This window comes from Micropterus salmoides, unplaced genomic scaffold (assembly GCF_014851395.1).
Source record: "Micropterus salmoides isolate LMB-PRFRI ecotype aquatic unplaced genomic scaffold, ASM1485139v1 Ms_hic_scaffold_14, whole genome shotgun sequence".
Classification (NCBI taxonomy): Eukaryota; Metazoa; Chordata; class Actinopteri; order Centrarchiformes; family Centrarchidae; genus Micropterus; species Micropterus salmoides.
The window spans coordinates 23874816-23892769 of NW_024040485.1; the positions used below are offsets into that span (position 1 = coordinate 23874816).

Sequence of the window (17954 nt, forward strand, 5' to 3'; positions counted from 1 at the left end):
TGTAAATAATAAATAGAGCTGGAAGAGTCAGTTAAGATGAACGTCCTGAAAGAAATGAATGCTAGTTCAAATGTACAAAATAAACTGAAATAAGTAAAAAAGTGTGGACAGGTGAGGCTACAGCAGCCCTACCAGACTCTTTTGAGGACACAGACTTGCACATGATACGGTGAATGTCATAAGTGACATCATACATCAGCAAATGTGTTGATAATGTGATCTAAAAGACAATTACATCATCTGAGAGTGAGTTTGGTCTTTTAGGTAGAGGCAGGAGCTGGATTTATAATACGCGCTAGATTTATAACAAGACAAAACGAGAGCAAAAATAATAATTTTATCATGATTATCTTTTTTTCAAAATCGTTGAAAGCTAAAACGGTAGTTGTAATATAAAATAAGATTAATTGCACAGCCCTTAGTCTGCAGTGTCTACCGCCCTGTGACTCTTTCATTATCAACATCCCAGCCAGCCTGGACCCTAGTTTGCGGATCCACAGAGGATGCCATCTCTTGAAAAAAAACCACAACACCTACTTCAGAATGTTGTTTGTGGGTTTCAGCTCAGTATTCAACACAATCTCCCCCATGAAACTGATTGGCTGTTGGCACTCTGTGCTTGAGTACCACAACTGGATATTGGACTTCCTCACAAACAGACCCACACGGTTCTGATTGGCACTCACGCCTCCTCTTCTCTAGTGCTGTACATCAGCAAAACCAAGGAGCTGATTTTTGATTTTAGAATGAATACACACCCCTGTCAACATTGATTGGTCTGTTTTTTTGTTTTGTTTTTTGATTGGTCTATTTTTTTAAATTGCGCAGAGCCCAAAGGATAGTAAAAGACACAAACTTTTCACCATGCTGCCGTCTGGCAAGAGATACAGAAGTGTCCACTGTAGCAGCTTCTTCCCTCAGGCTGTGAGACACATTAATTCATCCACAGCACACCACCGTGTAAAATAGTTTATTTTTCATGACTTATTAATCAGCACTGACCTATAACTTGCACTTCACACACTGTGTTGACAAGTAAACTTTACCGTGTAACCTTGAAGTGTAAGCACTGAAAGCAGTTGAAGCTGAACTAATAAGATGTTCTAAGTACAATGGCGGAGACTGGTATAAAGTTTGAAAAAAGTTTCTAAGTGAAGAATTCTTAATAATCTTTGGCCAGCTTTAGAGGCAATATTTTCCAATAAAAATATCTTTCCTTGTGACCCAGCATGTCCTCGTGCCCAGTCCTTATAAACCACAATTTTATGGCCAGCTCTACAGGGCAGTAGAACAGTGGCAAACCATCTGAACTAAGACAACGTGTACCCTCATGCTAGTTTTCTGTCATTGATTTAGCTTGTCTGACAAATTAGAACCAATAAAAATGTTCACTTCAGTATTTCTCTTTGTCTTCCCCTCTGCTTGAACTTATGAAAGAAGAATACTTTTAAACTTAAGATAAATGTGTGCCATTCATTGACTGCTGAATGAAGCAAGAACTATGGTTTAAATTCTGGCTGCAAAGCCTTCAAAGCATTTAATTCCCCTTTCAACTTTTCCCAGTGTGTAATTCAATATATATAGACTACGGAATATGCCAAATATGGGTTGTGAACTATTCTCCTTGAAAACAAACAATACTAAAAATGGATAGGATGGATGTTTTCTGCCGCACTTCCCCCCCTACACTAGACATTTCCATCTCCACTGATGAGACTATTGCCTGAAGCCTGCAGGAGCACTGACTTGATTCTAGACAAGGAACTGTCATACAAAGCCCACAATGCAACCACAACACAAGTATGAGGATTTAGTCTCCCAAACAAATCCATCAAATCAGATCTTTCCTTGCCCAGGACTCTCTTCGGCTCTCAAACTTTAATCCCCACCACTGCAACACCAACTGAAGCCAGGCTCCTGAAATATTCTTTTAAACTGAAACTCATCCATGATTCTCCCCACTTCATGAATGTCCTTCCTACCTGCTGCATTCCCCTCCGTGAGACAACCTGGTCATCATTACTTTTCTGTCTGCCTCTCCAGCATGGAATAACCTGCCCATTTAGAAAGCAAAATAAATTCTTATTTTCTGAAATGTCTTCAAGAAGAACAGCATGTTCCTCACGGAGAGCTCATTTCATATATCTGTCCAGTGCTTAACTGTTAAAATGCTTGTGTAGGAAGAGATTTTATTGTGAGATCCTCTTCCGAAACATGAAGTATGAACATCTAAATGCCAGTGAAGTGTGACTGTCCCGTTTATCCGTCTCCCTCCCTTCACACGTCATTATTCATCGTCTTACATGTGACATGCTGTGATTGGAATAGATGGCTTTGCCTACTGACAGGAAGTTGCTACAGTAGATGTCAGTGTGACAGTACAAGACCAGAAAATGACTGTCTTCTTCCACAGCCTGGCTGACACATATTGAAAGCAGGTTCTTAATGTTAACTTCAGTGTCATCTGGAGATCAGCGTAGCAGAAAACAGACACACACTGTCATACACATCTTTCCTCTTCAGGAAAGACCACTCACAGCAAACAACAAGGGGTTAGTATGGTTTGTTGCCTTGATCTGATATTTGAGGAGATTTGTGTGCTTTTCAGTAGAAATGTATTTCCAATACATTCCACATTTCTTTACATTGCTGACAGCAGGTCAATTATAAAGTACAGCATGGTACTGTTTTCTTGACTGCCTGTGCTGCATAGTCTGTCAACATTCAGTCCATCTTGAAAGTTTCTTTCAGAAACATGTGTCTTTCATGTCTTTCAGTAACTTTTATATAATGTAGCCTGCATGGGCAAACCAGTTTCATAGGTGGTGTGTTTTCTCTAGAGATACACCAATTGCTTGGCTGGTGACTAGAATCAACTGGCCACACACACACACACACTAAAACATGTGGTCAGCATAGAAAGTCTTCACTGTAAGCCACGTTTCCCCACAAATAGACTAATATCCCCCAGGTTTATTAACAGCCGCCAACATATATTTGTCAGAGAAACATTATTACATTAGAAGATGCAGCATGGATATCTGATAAGCAAGAACCAGGTAAAGCAACAGTGAACACAGCTGTTGGTGCCTATGTCATTCATTATCAAGTTGGTCTCGATCGTTTTGGTTGGTTACGTCATTAGCAACAAGCCTCCTCCACACACGTCTCACTTGCTGCTGTGTTAAGGTGAAAAAATCCAAAATGCGAGTTGAAGAAATGCTGATGAATAAAATCACCGGCGCAGACACATACAGGGAGAGAGAGACAGGTGTAGGTGTGTGTGTCTGAAGGGAAAAGCAAGGTGAGCAGATTACAGCAGTTTGGGAGCAAACACTGAAATAAGGCGGAGAATTAAATAATGAAAATGGTGAGATAAGAAACAACCTACTAGAAATAGAGTAATGTATGCTTTTAAACATTTTCAAATAGAACATAAAAATATACCCTTTTTGCCCCCTTGACAGATACACTGTCACTCTGTGGGAAACACTGAGCCACATTATTCTGCAATTCATTTTCAGTTGGATTTTATCTGTTCAGTAGAGAGCACTTTGTGATTGAGTAAGATTGAGAGAAGGCCCTGTAACTTGGTGCAGTTTTGGAGAAGAAAAAAGTTATTCAAGTTATTTAATTAAGTTTTATTTAATAATGTTTTATTATGAAAATACAATTGAATGGAACCCAGGAAGAATAGCCAATACTTATGCTGGTGTTAATTAGGATCATAATAAATAAATAAATAAATAATATTCCATTCAACACAAACATTTTTGAAAAGTTTCAAAAATGTTTGTGTAAGTTGTCAAATGTAGTTCTTAGAAAGAAAGAAAATTGGAGGTCAGGTCAGACCTTTAAAGAAATTGGAATCGGCCAGGAAAATTGCAATCAATGCATCTCTTTTTTTTCTGATCATAAAGCTGCCCCAGAACACCCAGAATTATAATAGTAATAGACAAGCAAACTACAAAAATGGACAAACATAGTAGAAGCACACGCAGCCACCTTGAACTTTATTCTATTTCCAGGCTGTTCCTTTTAGTTTGTTTCAAAACTGATTTTAACATTGCAGCACACTGGCCAGATCTGTCTGAATAACTGACAGCCCGCCAGGAACTCGAAGAGACAATGCTCCTTCTGTCATCGCGGATGAAAATTAGCTATCGGACATTTAATTTAGTCAGTGAAGGCTGTGAAGATATTCTCTCTTGATAAAGATTTCCCCCGTCAAACAGTTCTTGACAAATTGTTTCCCGCCTCGTCTCTCCACACTCTGTGAACATTAGTGCCACATTGGACTACTGCCCACAATCTACAACTCTATTTCAAACTGTCATGACGCTGAGCTAAACAGAAAGGGGCTGCTGTTCTCAGTTCGCTGTCTGCTTATTACAACATCATGTTATCCATCATAAAAACAGGCCGTTATTTTGATGCTCATTACCAAGCTTGTAGTCTCCAACATTTTAACAAAAGGCTGCAGCAGATTTGTGCCGTCACATGGACGCAAAACATAAATATTAATTATAGGGCTTTGGGGGTTGCTGTTTAGCATATGAAACCATTTCTCTGTAAGGGCAGTCAATTACTAAGCTAGCTACTTTCACCAGCCACCCAGCCTTTGATTGCAATCATTCAGCACTCACTCTCCATTTCCTCAATTTGTCTGTGATCTCTGCCACTTCATTTCTTTAATCAGTGCCCAGATTGAAGCTATTAGCCACCTATTCTCAAAAGCTGACAAAGTAAGAAAGTCTACTGTGGGGGAAGTGGAACAGAGCCAAACTGAAAGCAAAAGTGAAACTTTCTGAGCTAAAATGGCGGGTGACCTTTTCATTTAAACAAGGATGAGTTCTAATAACTTTTGACAGAACATGAGAAGGCAGTAAAAAGGCAGAAAATGTGTGTATCCCCGGACAGCTTACCCAATGTGTCAGGAGAGCGACTGTAAATGCAGATGGCACTGAACTGTCACTCTGCTCTTGGCAGGATACCTTACAGTTTATGGCCATTTAAGCTATTGTTGGAATCTAAAGTTAGTTTTTGGTGTGTTTGAGTTTATACTGACCTCTTAAAACAAACCAAACAAAAATATAATTGTCTCCTCAGAGCTTATTTATCTGACTTTTTGGTTCTGTTTTTGTCCTGCCACTTTAAAGATTTGATGGCAAGGGCAGTCAAAACAAATTCAGTTTGTTCCAGTGGCTTCAGTGTGATGGACTCTCTGCTCTTTGCTGCGATTGAATTTTCACTAAACCCCTCCTCCAAACAGAGACTGTCCAATCATAGCTAAGCAGCCGTAACTAGGCACAATGGACCTATCAAGCCTCAGATTTTGGTTGCAGCGTGCTTGGGGCTAAGAGAGATTAAATAAAGAGTTTTTTTTCTTTCCAAAACCAAAAACCCAAGAGCAAAGGTCTAAGGAAAGAATTAAACAGCACATCACTAGCGTAGCTGGTCCTGAATGTTACCATTTCAAAATTTAGGCTAACATTAGCAACTCTGTCCTGCTCCTTATTGAAATTTGTAAGTTTGCACTCCAGCAGCCCAAGTCAAACTCACTACGCTAGATCACTTTTTTTTGGCCCGGTTACCTTTCTAGCATAACACAGCCATCAAGTGCCTGTTGTAGACCCCAGCTTGAAACGTTAAAAAGCCAGCCACAGAGAGCTTTTTCAACCATCTTATGGAGCTAATGTTAGCCTGCTACCACTGATAAAATCTACTACTGACATCTGTCATTTCAGCCAGCAAAATGTATGTATGCTGGCTAGATATGGGAAGCCTACTTTTGTCCATTTTTTTCTGAAATCAAGGACACATTGTCAAAAAAGAAAAAAAATACTAAGCTAGTAGCCCCTGGCAAATCATGACACATTTTGCCTGAAGGAAAGTAAACTGAGAGTAAACACTTCAGAGTTTTAATAAAATGATCTAAACATGTTTCGTATGAACACACACTAATTTCCCATTTGCAGAGTTGTATAAGCCACTTGGGGTAAATTAGCTGAATGTAAAGAGTCTGTCAATCACTGGCATGGCTTGATTAGTCTGCCACAATGGAAAAGCATTAATTTGCTCTGTGTCATATTGTGGCAGTAATGCAAACACTCTGCCTGTCTGGTGAAAGCTGAGTGTCATATTAATGTGTATATTCATGCAAATGTTGCAGTGTGAGTGACGGCACGGGAACTGAACAGTGCAGGAGATGAGCAACTAAATGTACTGTTTCATATTTAATAGACCCATACAGCATACGTAAACATCTACACAGCGTGCATGTAGCATGTGCTAAAATGAAAAGATCTATATGTAGAGTAGACTTACACAAATATGGAGATTTCAATAACAGGTTAGAAGAGAGTTAAAGTGAAGAATATTTTTCTCCATTAGCTGTCATGAGAGTGATGATGGCTGATCACTAAACTATTGGATTCATTTTGTTCTGTTGTCAAGTCATGTTGTTTTTGTGTTGCTGCTGCATTTACATGTATGTGTGCAATTACTGTATGTGCACACTGTATCGACTTTCTACAACCCCCCCCCCCCTCCCCCAAAAGAACCCCCAAAAACCTTTTCACAGCTTTTTGAAAGTGGTTCCCTCCCAGATACAGCAGGGAAAACAGATAATCCAGGCACAGAACAAGGCAAGCGGGGACACAAACGACAAACAATGAGGAAACAACAAGGACTAAACAAAACTGAGCAGGTTAAATACAGGGGCAAATGAGTGGGGAGGGAGTGAACAGGTGAAAGACATTAGGGGCTAATCAGACCAAACAGGAAGTAAAGCGACAAAACCTAAATGGGAACACAGAGGCAAAGAGTGATAAACAGTACACACACAGCAAATAGCAAAACAGGAGAAAACAGAAACCCAAAACCCAGATACTGTTGCTCATTGTTTCACAGGAAAAACTGGGTGCAAGTAAAACTGTGATAGATGTTTACAGCACAGTGTTTGGGTAGTAATTTTACCATTCCCATTTCTTTTCTCTTCCAAATAAGTTTGGCTTACCTGGTTTATAAACAGTATACGTGTCTGATTGCTTGTGTTTCTTGCCTTTTAGACATTTAGAAATTCATTTTAGAAAAGTAAATGCTGGCGTCTCTAATATAAAAGTGTGGTTGAAACTTATCCCCATCATTATCCTTGTCTTTTCCACGGTACGTTTTGCCAGTGTGGCTGGCAGTTATATCAGAAAGTGCTAAGGCCCACCACCGTCAGGCTGTGATCAGGGATAAATTAGCAATAGATCTGCGGTCGCCAGTCGTTGTGTGAACTACTCAACGATGCATTAAAACAGCTCCCTGACGCATCACTAACACATCGCCGACGTCTGTCAGATATCCAGCATGCCAAATATCTGGAAGAGTCGGCCGACTCGACATCCACATCTAGCCAATGAGAGAAGGCAGTTGGCAGAACAGGCAGCTACTTTTTCACTGCAAAACACTTTTTACTCACCTCCAGCTCTCTCTGTAGCTCAGACGATCCCTGCTACCTGTGTGTGCTAATCCATTCTTTCATCCATATTCATTGTCTTTATAGTTGCTATCTTTATAATAACACACAACAGCTGTTTCGTGTGTAGTGTTGCATCATTTCCTGTTTCACATTTCCTGTGTTTTCTTGACAAAACGTGGTTTGAAGACCACCCGTCAGGTGACACAGACGTTATCAGCTTGTGTAGTGTGTGACCACCGATCAGTCACGTAGCGGGAACGCCACAATGACTTTTTGAGTCTCGTCACAAGACGGCAAGTTGTGAAGTCTGAACAGTAGGGCAATAGTCTGCACAAGACCTTAGAGGTGCTGGTAGGCAGATTTCGTAACCTTTGGACAGAACCAAACTAGCTTTCCCCCCTTTCAGGTCTTCGTGCCAAGCTAAGCTAACCAGCTGCTTAATGTTTGTGTTTGAAGTCAAGATTCTCCGTAAATCCAATAATCAGTGATAACAAATCGTTCTCTGTCATTTTCTTCTGCTACTGCCTCCATCTCCGCACAGATTGGAGTCCTTCTGTAGATGTACATTTTCCTGCCTCATCTTCTGTCTGTTTCCTGCTTGCTCCGTCTCTAAGTACACCTTTTAATATCTTGCTCTACCCCGTAATTTGGATGCCTCATGGCTGCAAGTCAAAAACAAATGTCTGAACACACTGTGTCATCACAGGAGATTGTAAGCTCATGCAGGTCTTATTTGTCATCTTCTTATCTCCCTCTCTTTCCCTGGCTGTCTCCAGGTCAGCGGGATCAATGCATCGATGAGCAGGAAACGTGAGCAGCGCGTGTTATTCATGGTGGTGATTATGGTGGTCTGCTACCTATTGTGCTGGCTGCCATACGGCATCATGGCTTTGCTGGCCACCTTCGGTCCGCGTGGCCTGGTCACACCCGAGGCGAGCATCATCCCCTCACTCCTGGCCAAGACGAGCACAGTCATCAATCCAGTCATCTATGTCTTCATGAATAAACAGGTGAGAGTGGGAAGGCTGAGGTCAGTGCCTTTTATCTTTCACTGTCATGAAGCGGCAGGTGGAGGTCACCTCTCCAACTGAGGACCGTCATCTCGATTGTTTTCTCGGTGGTTTGATATATGGAAATGAGTCATAGTTTTATATTCCTATCAGATATTATGGTGCCTTCTCGACACTGAATAATCGAAATGATGTGCTTGTGTGCGCAGATGATGAATAACAAGGTGTTTTTTTGTATTTGAATTGGATCACAGGCCTATAATCAGATATCAACAATTCAGTAAGAAGAGAGGACTCACTGCCTGTGTCCTCCTCTACTCCATCTTTCCCAAGTTTGCATTTAAGTGTATCTCAGGCCATGTTGGACAAATCTAATATATTCTGTAATCGCCTATCCCATGCCTTTCATGTGATTCTAACCAATTCCTGGTACTTACTGACTGCTTGTCAAACCAGAAGGGGTGTTTGCAATGTCATGAAAGTACCTATCATCTGATCGTTGATAATTAAACTCGCAGTACGTCTTAATTAACCTTTGCCCCTGCCCACTTTAGACAATATGATGAGTCACTTTGGGAGGTATCTTTAATTGGGAGCTCCTATTTTGAGGACTCTTATGTTTACTTGCTATACCTCTTTGTTATATTTCAAGCTGGGGTAGGCAATGTTGGAGAACTAGCAAGAGACAGCTAGAAGTGTTGAGCAGGAAAAAATCACAAATGAAGTGTACTGTGCTTATTACAGTCCTCCGACAGCCACAGATAATGGATTTCTTTTCATTTTTGTGTGAGACCATTTCATTTATTGATTTCTGTCGGGATGTAAAGAGAATGTCAACAAATAATAACAAATATAACAAAATATAAATTGCCTACCACAGATTTAATTTTAAGTTTCCTGTGAGGCGGTAAATAAAAAGCTGACACAATGAGCCATCAAATCAAGCATTTAGAGTATTTGTTTATATCATTAAAAGAAAAGTTACACATTTTGGAAAATATGCTTATTCGCTTTGTGGCAGAGAAGATCAATACCACTTTCATATCTGTTAAACATTACAGCAAACAGCAATTTTATTTTGTACTGATAAAACACATGTGATATAATGTGTTAATTAATGAGCTTCAGGGATAGGAGTAAGAGGATTTTGTGACCTTCAAACAAAGCCTGGCAAACTGTTTCCCCTATTGTGCTAAAATAAGATAACCTGCTGCTGGCTTTTGCTGTATATTTAACCTAATCTAATTATCATCTAATCTAATTATCCACCAGAAAGCGAATAATTACATTTCCCAAAAAAGTAAAATCTCAAATGTGAAATAACCTTAACTGCTTCAACTTTGGCAAAATACGGTTCATTTCCCATTAATACGTTGATTAAGTAAATGTGTTTTCAGGGCCCTAAAATTTACACCTGAAAGTTCGATACAACAGTTGACGAAATCTGTCACAATTTTAAAGGAAAAGACAGAAACTTTCTGAGCCATCATCTACCAAACTAGACAAGCTCGTGCTTTTTTGTCTGGAGGGCCAGTGAGACAGGAGACAGGATGAAAGCCAAAAGGCAGTCAGGGTTGGGAAGTGAACTCACAACATCAGACATGTTTCTATGTCTCTAGTGGCCAACAAGTGGAGAACCACATCTGATTATAAACTAGCTGTACATACTAAATGATTAATTAAGGATTAGGGGACACAAAGCCTTTGTATCCAAATGACAGGAGACCTTAAAAGCAGTGTCACATTTATCATGCAACTGTCGCTTGTTTGTGTTGTTTAATTCAATCCACAGACCGATAGAAACAAACATGTTTTTGTTGACTCATTCAGCTGGACCTTTTTTATTTCGTCATTTTTGCCAAGTTGGAGCTTTAGAGTCCAGAACAATTCTTGAAATTGATCAAAGATTCTCTCTCCAGAAAATTAGATTAAGCTATTTCTAGCAAAGGTCTTTGGTGAATTTAAATCAAATTTAATGAGACACACCGCCTAACTAGTAGGACTACTAATGCAGTTTGGCCCCAAAAAGACATGCTTAAAGGGCAGGTATTGTTTAGGTAGGTAGGTACATTTATTGTCACAATATAACAGGCTATATAATGAAATTGAGCTTAGTCCCCTTTGTCTACCTTCTAATTGATACTTCCAGTTACTTTTAACTAGGCCCTATTCCCTGGTGTTTTCCATCCCAGTGATTGATTGCATTTAAATCACTTGCTTCACTGTAAACATTGCTTTTAACATAGGAGCTACAGTTCGCTGGCGGAGCAGCTACAACAGTTAAGTCCTAAAAGTGATTCAAGTGGTTATTTTAAAACCAGTTTGTTAATAACTTTAATTATCACACCATTCTAGCTTTAATTGCTCATTTCATACTTTGTTAACATTGTTTAGTGAAAGCTGGATTACCACCTAGGCAAAGTAGGTAACTGCCTCGGGGCCCTAGACCCTGAGATAAATCTGAGGGGACACCGGTAGATTAACAAAATAATTCTGTTACTGGAATCACTTTTGTTTTATTGTGAGATGATGGATACTGTTACCTCTTCAGGCCTTAAATCAAATCATTGAAATGGAAAAATCTATTGAGGGAAAAAAAATACTCATTATATACTTATTATTTCCATTTTTCCTGTGTATACATATTGTCTAGTCCTAAATGTGTCAAATGACCACAAACACACATAATCACTTATTATTAACTAATAGATCCACTATGCACAGAGGGTGGCGAGGAGGTCAATATGGCCAACACAGCAAATTTTTGCCCCCTGGTCCCAAGTTGGTTAATCCGGTCCTCTTGTTTACACATTGTCTCATTTACTTTGCCTGCTGCCTTTGTGTTTCATTCAGGTTTGTGTTGCTTTAGTGTTAAAGCAAGTTCACTACAGCAGTGATTTCTCCAATGACCTTCCAACCTCAGTGAGTATAGAGACGCCCTATGGTTTTCCGCCTGCCCGTGTTTATACAGCTACTTTTCCAGGTGCGTGATAACAGCAGCTGCAAAAATGTCCACAGATCCTACTTGTAATTCTCACAAGGAGTTGATACTAAAATGTTTCCCTGTCGACAGATTGTATTTAAACAACATCCTATATGACATGAATGCAGCATCAGCATACTTACAGTAAGCGGTTGACAGCACATGTCAGCTACCTTATGCTGCAACATACACAAGTTTTAAGCAATGGGTAATCATAAATTATATTTAATGTTCGACTGCTGGATATTGTCCTGGCTCTGGGCGCGTTTTGGAAAGCAGTGCAGAGCTCTGCAGTGAAGAAATGCATTGATATCCCTGCACAACATGGAAAAACCAAGAAAATAAGGGCCTGGTTGAAAATAACATCTTATTTGATTCAAGATGTCTAACATCCAACTTATTAAAGAGTACATAAGCTTATCACTGCATTCAGTCAGTTATTGTGTTGTGTGTCCTTAGTAAAGAAGACCAAAGGCCTATTGTATAATAATTAATAAAACAAATCCAAAGCAAAGGAAACTGTAGGTAAATTTTATCCTTTGTTGAAAGATGATACTGAACCCCTAATCGTTTAAGACATTCAGCGTCTATTTGATTTAGGATTTATATTTTGGATGTATAATGGTCTGGAACTTCACTCCACAGATTCTACTTTCTATTTTGTACTTATCAGGGTCCTCTCTCAAGGGAAACTCTTTGTACAAACAGAACATTTACACTTAAGATTTAAGATGTTTGGTTACTTTCTGAAACACAGTTCATCATGGCGAGAAAAAAAAGACAAGATAACAAAGATTGTCCTCCACTCCCACTGGGTCCGACTGATACAATTTTTCTTCATTGTAATCTTCTCATTCTGTTGTATAAAGTGAAGCACAAAATGCTGTGTAAGGTTTTAGAAAATAGTCCCTCTACACTCAGGGGTTTCTTGTACTCAACAGGAAATTATATATACAGTACTGTATATATTGGAGAGTAAATCTCATCCCAGTCTCCAAAAGCATTCAAGTTTAAACTTTCCTCACGGAGTGACTGTCAAGAGTTATTTTATTGTGAAGTTGGAAATCAATAAAGTTACTCCCTGTTCCAGATGTTGCTCTGTTATCTAGAGGTACGAGAGTCTCCATCGTCTGTTCCATCTGAAGCTCCCTTCTCAAGCTAACTGACCTTACAGGGACATGTTAGCCCACCATCATCTACCCCATGACAGCGTGAGAGAGAGAGAGAGAGAGCGGAAAGTGGGAGAGAGAGACACCACATGTCCTGTATGTCTTTTTCAGTCTTCAATTCCTCCCAGCCCGTTACTATGGAAACTGTGAGTTGAGGCGAGTTGAAGACTAAAAATGCTGTACAGATACAAGTAGCAGCTGGTGTGTGTTTGTCCCTTCAACGATTAGCGGTGCCTGAGCTGGATGTCACGGATGGCGCCTGAGCTGCAAGGACAATACACAGGAATTATGGGTAAGTTTACACTGAATCGTCCTTTTATCTGATATGAATACATGGTGATTTGTACTTTATGTGCACTGAGAGTAGATGAAAGCTTTACTGCTAAAAGGACATCAAACATTATTGATACCACATAAACTGTGAGTCCAAGTGCAACTTTTGATTTCTGCTACTGTACAGCTCGCTGCTTCTTAGTTCCACACACACACACACAGACACAGACACACACACACCTAAGGGTTAGTAAATAAACATGAATCTTGAAGTTAATGAAGCAAGGTCTGTCAGAGGCATCATTGCTGAGTTGTGAACGGCAGTAACAAACATTGTACATAGAGGGATAACACAAAACAATGTAAATGGAAGAGTACTTAAACGTTGTTTGACATTTTCTAGAGTTAGATGAGAAAAACTGGTACACCTCTTCATCTGTTATCTAGATATGAACCTCTAACGTCACATAATTAACATTAACAAAAGCTTAAGAGTAAAAAACGACAAACAGTAATTTTTACCTATTTTAAGACAACGCGAGCCGACTAGAAGGGCTCCAAGAGAATCTGTACACAAACTGCAGGTGTATCCCTCCATAATATTATTGCTTATTGTCAAGAGGACCAGTCTCATAAATAATATGAGAAACAAACTGACAGGGGGTATAAATTCATCATCTTTTCCGTTTTATTGCTGTGAACCGCTTCATCACGCCTCACAGTTTGACAGGCCCTGTGATTTTCTGATCTACTCCATCACTGGTTAAATGATTGGGTTGGTGAAAATCTACTTCTTATGTGCATTCATATTTATTTCTACATGCTCTCTTCATTCCACAATTTGTTACCTTGAACTTTGGGGCCCTTATTCGTGAGAGCCAAAGCAAAGCCGGGGTCATCCTCCAGCGGCCACCTGGTCAGTCTCCAGGTAGGGTTGGGTATTGATCCATAAAGACCACCAGAAGATCATTAGGAGGATGGTTGGATCATATCCCTTTTTCTTTTTAAAGTAAATTAGCAAAAAGCAATTTTACTGTTTTAATTTAAATTAATTGTGCTATTCAGGTACAGTTGGATACACTGTGCTACAGTTTTTAGCAGTACTGCTTATGAAAAAAATACTGCACAGACACATCAAAGCAGAGAAGGTTCTTTCTTTTTCTTGTGTCTAATGTTTCATGGAGTCATTAGCAGGTTTGCTGGAATGAAACAGAGAAAGATGGACACCAACTTGTATGTAGTTTACGGTTTGGAGTTAACTGAATAATTAACTTGGAGCTTAACCCAGCATCTTTGAGAAACACAGAGCTTCTCTGTGTTTGCCAGTCGCAGACAACAGAGGAACTAGTTTAGAGTGGTGGATTTGTGGCTACTGTTCCTGTTGTTAATTTTAGCATGTTATTTTATCCATACTTTAAAATCTTGTTAATTGATAAAGTCAGATCCATGGCATGCGCTCTACTTGGTAGTGAAGTGTATGAAGATGTTACTGTACAGATTACTGTTTGGACGGCCTCCAAATGAACTAGCCAGTAACACTGGGATGAGTGTGGTGATCCTGATGTGGGTGTGTTATAATTATTCTGCCTGCTTCATTCAGTACCTGTGACTAACAAATCTCTAAACTTTGAACAGAATGCACAGACTGACACTGTTACTATCGTATATTACTATACAGCTAATATATGAGAAAAATATCATAAACTAACTATTGTGAAGCTAGAAAAGAATACATTTGATAAATAAATACTAAGATACTGCCCCAAGGGAGACAGGGTAATACAAAACAGAGCAATGTAATTTAGTTTATAAACTAGTTTTCAGAACTCCAATCATTATTTGACCTAAATGGAAAATGGAAAACGTATTTGTGGCATGATTTTAGGAGCCTTTAGGCTGACTTCACTCACAGTTGTAATGCCTTATATTATCTTTATATGATCATCTTCTTAATTAGAAAATTTTATTTACCTATGGCATTACACATAATACTGTGTGTACACTATTGTCAGAGTTGTTACATTACTTTCATGAGTTAATGGACCCCAATTTAACCATCTGGCCATCTGGCTGAACTATAATTCTTTGGCTGTACTCTTCCAAAGAAGGTTAAAGTCAAGGGCAACTGGACTTGGTTGAAGATACTAGAAGACGTTTCGTCCCTCATCCAAAGTTCTTCTTCAGTCTTCTAGTATTTTCAACCAAGTCCGGTTGCCCTTGACTTTAACCTTCTTTGGATAACTATGACCTGGGTGACTGAGAACTTTTGGCTGTACAACTTTTTTTCATGTAGCATTTAAGTCAGCTCAACATCATGTGTTCAAACCTCTTAAATTATAAATCATTAAACCTGCCACTGCAGGTGGTAACTACATAGATATATTAATATTATTAAAATGTAATGGCTTTCATTTCAGCCTCCCAAGAGCTCTGTTGAATGCTCCCTCTAAAATTTCTGTTTTATTTCATGAGAAACAGAATAATGTTTCAAGCCCAAATTGTCTCTTCATCAGGTACCGAGGTAAATCAATGGCCTAGAGACAAAATCGTCTCTAAGCGCCGTGCTTTTTCTAATATAATTAAACCGACATTGCAAAGGGAGCGCTCAACAGTGCTGCGAGGCCTTGGCAGACAGAAATCACAGTTACAGGGTTTTTTTTAGACTAAACACCTGGAGAATTAAAGCTTACTAAGTTAACTACTGCAGCTTATATGTAGCTGACTATTGTATCTACATGTTAGCATGGTGCTGAAAAAGTTGTGCTAGGAAATAGTAACCATCAACATTGTGGAAACATTGTCAAGGAACAAACGTTGGTTTTTGTTTGGTTTGGGAGTTGCTTATTTAACGTTATCATAATCATCTCACACCTTAGGCCACTTTAAAGGGGAACCTGGATAGATTTGTTTGCTGAAGAGCGATGTTTGAGGCAGGGAACTTATCTGTTCGGAAGTAGTCAATGGCCCTCCCCATCACTGAAATGAGATGTTGTCGGGAATCTTAACTGTATGACTTGAAAGCTCCAGCCACTGATTACAGTGTGAGGAAATTATACACAAAATGTACACCCACTGCAGCACGTTACTGTATTGGGAATGTGCCAGGAAATCCTAAAGAGAAATCAGGTGATTGTCATTCTGTTTATATGTTCCTGTGTGACACTCATTACTTTTCTGGCTAGAGCGCTCAGATATTTTCATTTTTACATTATAGTTTGAGGTCCGTGGATGCTTCAAAACACTTGGGAGTTTATTGGATCAAATTAAATCATGCATTTGTCAAATTAAGTGTTGGGTTATATGCAGAAGCTAATGCTTCCTGCCATTGACTGAATACATTGAGATTCCTTGAACTGCTTTAGGTATAATTCGCTGAAGTGACTGACTGCCTGCAACTGAACTCAGACTGTGGAAGATTGTGCAAAGTTTTGGATATTAGTGCCACAAGAACTCAATTAAAAGTGTAAGGTGTATTATACCGCTCTGTTGTGTGGATGTATACATAATCACTGACTGAATATGATAAAACAATAAAATGGCCTAGCCCACGACTTTTATACAACAAACAAAACTCATGTCTCCTCTTGCAAAGCCAACGTGTGTCAACTACAAATAAAAGTCTCTTTGTGTACAGAAACAGAAAAATACTGGATCCGAGCAGACGTCCCATGCTTTAGAAATTAGATAAATGCCTTAGTCTCTGAGATGATGCCTGACATCTGACCCTCTTGTTTCCATCCTCTACCCGTAATGCATCAGCCCAGATCATAGAAAGCGTCACCCTAACCAGTTTGAGATGACCCTTCCTGAGCCATCTCCAAGCCTCTCTCTCCAAAATGATCTGTCAGACCATCTTGCTCTTCCCATCTCGCTGTCATGCTTTATCTATTTATCTGTCATTGCCTTCACCTCTCTCTTGACCTTAGCCTTGGTGCCTTGGAGTCTTAACTAACTTCATCCTGGACTAGATGTCTGCTGTCTCCATCTCCCTCTCTTCCATCTTTCTAACACTCTTCAGTGTGTTGTTTGGACAGCTGAGGTAAGCAAGGGGTGGGCATCAGTACCAGAGGGAGGTGATGATCGTCTCGTTTCTTCACATCTCCACGCTAGTCTTCACTCTTAGATGACCTATAGGTTATGGACAGACTGACAAAGGGGGCAAGTGTGTAGATACATTGTGAGGATATGTCCTGAGGCATCTCTCTCTCTCTCTCTCTTCTCTGCATGTGTTCGTACCCAGCAGGCATTTGACAGACAGCGATATGTAGGAGAAGTTCAAAGTCGAGTCAAAAAGTTTGCCATGTGGTAAAACAAATAATGTTTGAGAGATGTTTAAACTAAAGAACTTTTGTTTTTGTTAACAAACAAAACAATTAAAAGACCAAAACCAATAATGCGTTAGTCCATCTACCAATTCTTAATGGTTTCTCCAGACTGTCTATGGCCCTCAGTTCAAAATCCATGGTTTTTTACTGAAGATGTAACTCTGTAACTGAGTATATACTTTTTTTTAAGGCAAACTCATTTCCCAAACCGGTTGGGCACTGTAGTTTTTAGGAAACATTACTCAAACAAAAGTAAATTGAGTGTTTTGGTGGGACTATTTTCAGCTGCAAATTTAATGCACTAGTATTTACAGCAGTGCCTGTGCTCATTTTATTGAAGTAGCACATCACCCAGTACAGCAGTGTGGCTCATTTATGTTTTAACAGATTTTGGACAACAATGGAGCTCTATGGCACAGATGAATAAGATATAGCAGGCTTTGGTTACACAGCCAATACCTGTTAGTAGGATCAATACATTGTTGGTTTTGGTCTTTTCATGGGATTTGATGACAATAAAAATAGAAATAACTACCAGCCTTATATTGTTGCATTATGGACATTGTCCCAACCATAATTTAGGTACTGTTTTCCAGCACTGCCACAAGTCCACATTAACATCACATCTCTTCATTGTTACAACATTTCCTGGGCATCTTCATGTTACTCTTATTAATTATATTTTATTAAAGTGGTTTAAATTAATGTAACCATTTATTTTGCCTT

At 39.3% G+C, this 17954-nt stretch overlaps 1 protein-coding gene across 1 annotated transcript in view; it reads left to right on the top strand.

Annotated features, from left to right (window-relative positions):
• Window positions 1-17954, top strand: part of LOC119902417 (vertebrate ancient opsin-like) — a 63035-nt gene that overhangs the window by 41111 nt on the left and 3970 nt on the right. Inside the window, exon 3 of the mRNA XM_038718580.1 lies at window positions 8245-8478. Within this exon, the coding sequence (XP_038574508.1) occupies window positions 8245-8478 (234 nt within the window). The remainder of the gene's footprint in view (window positions 1-8244; window positions 8479-17954) is intronic.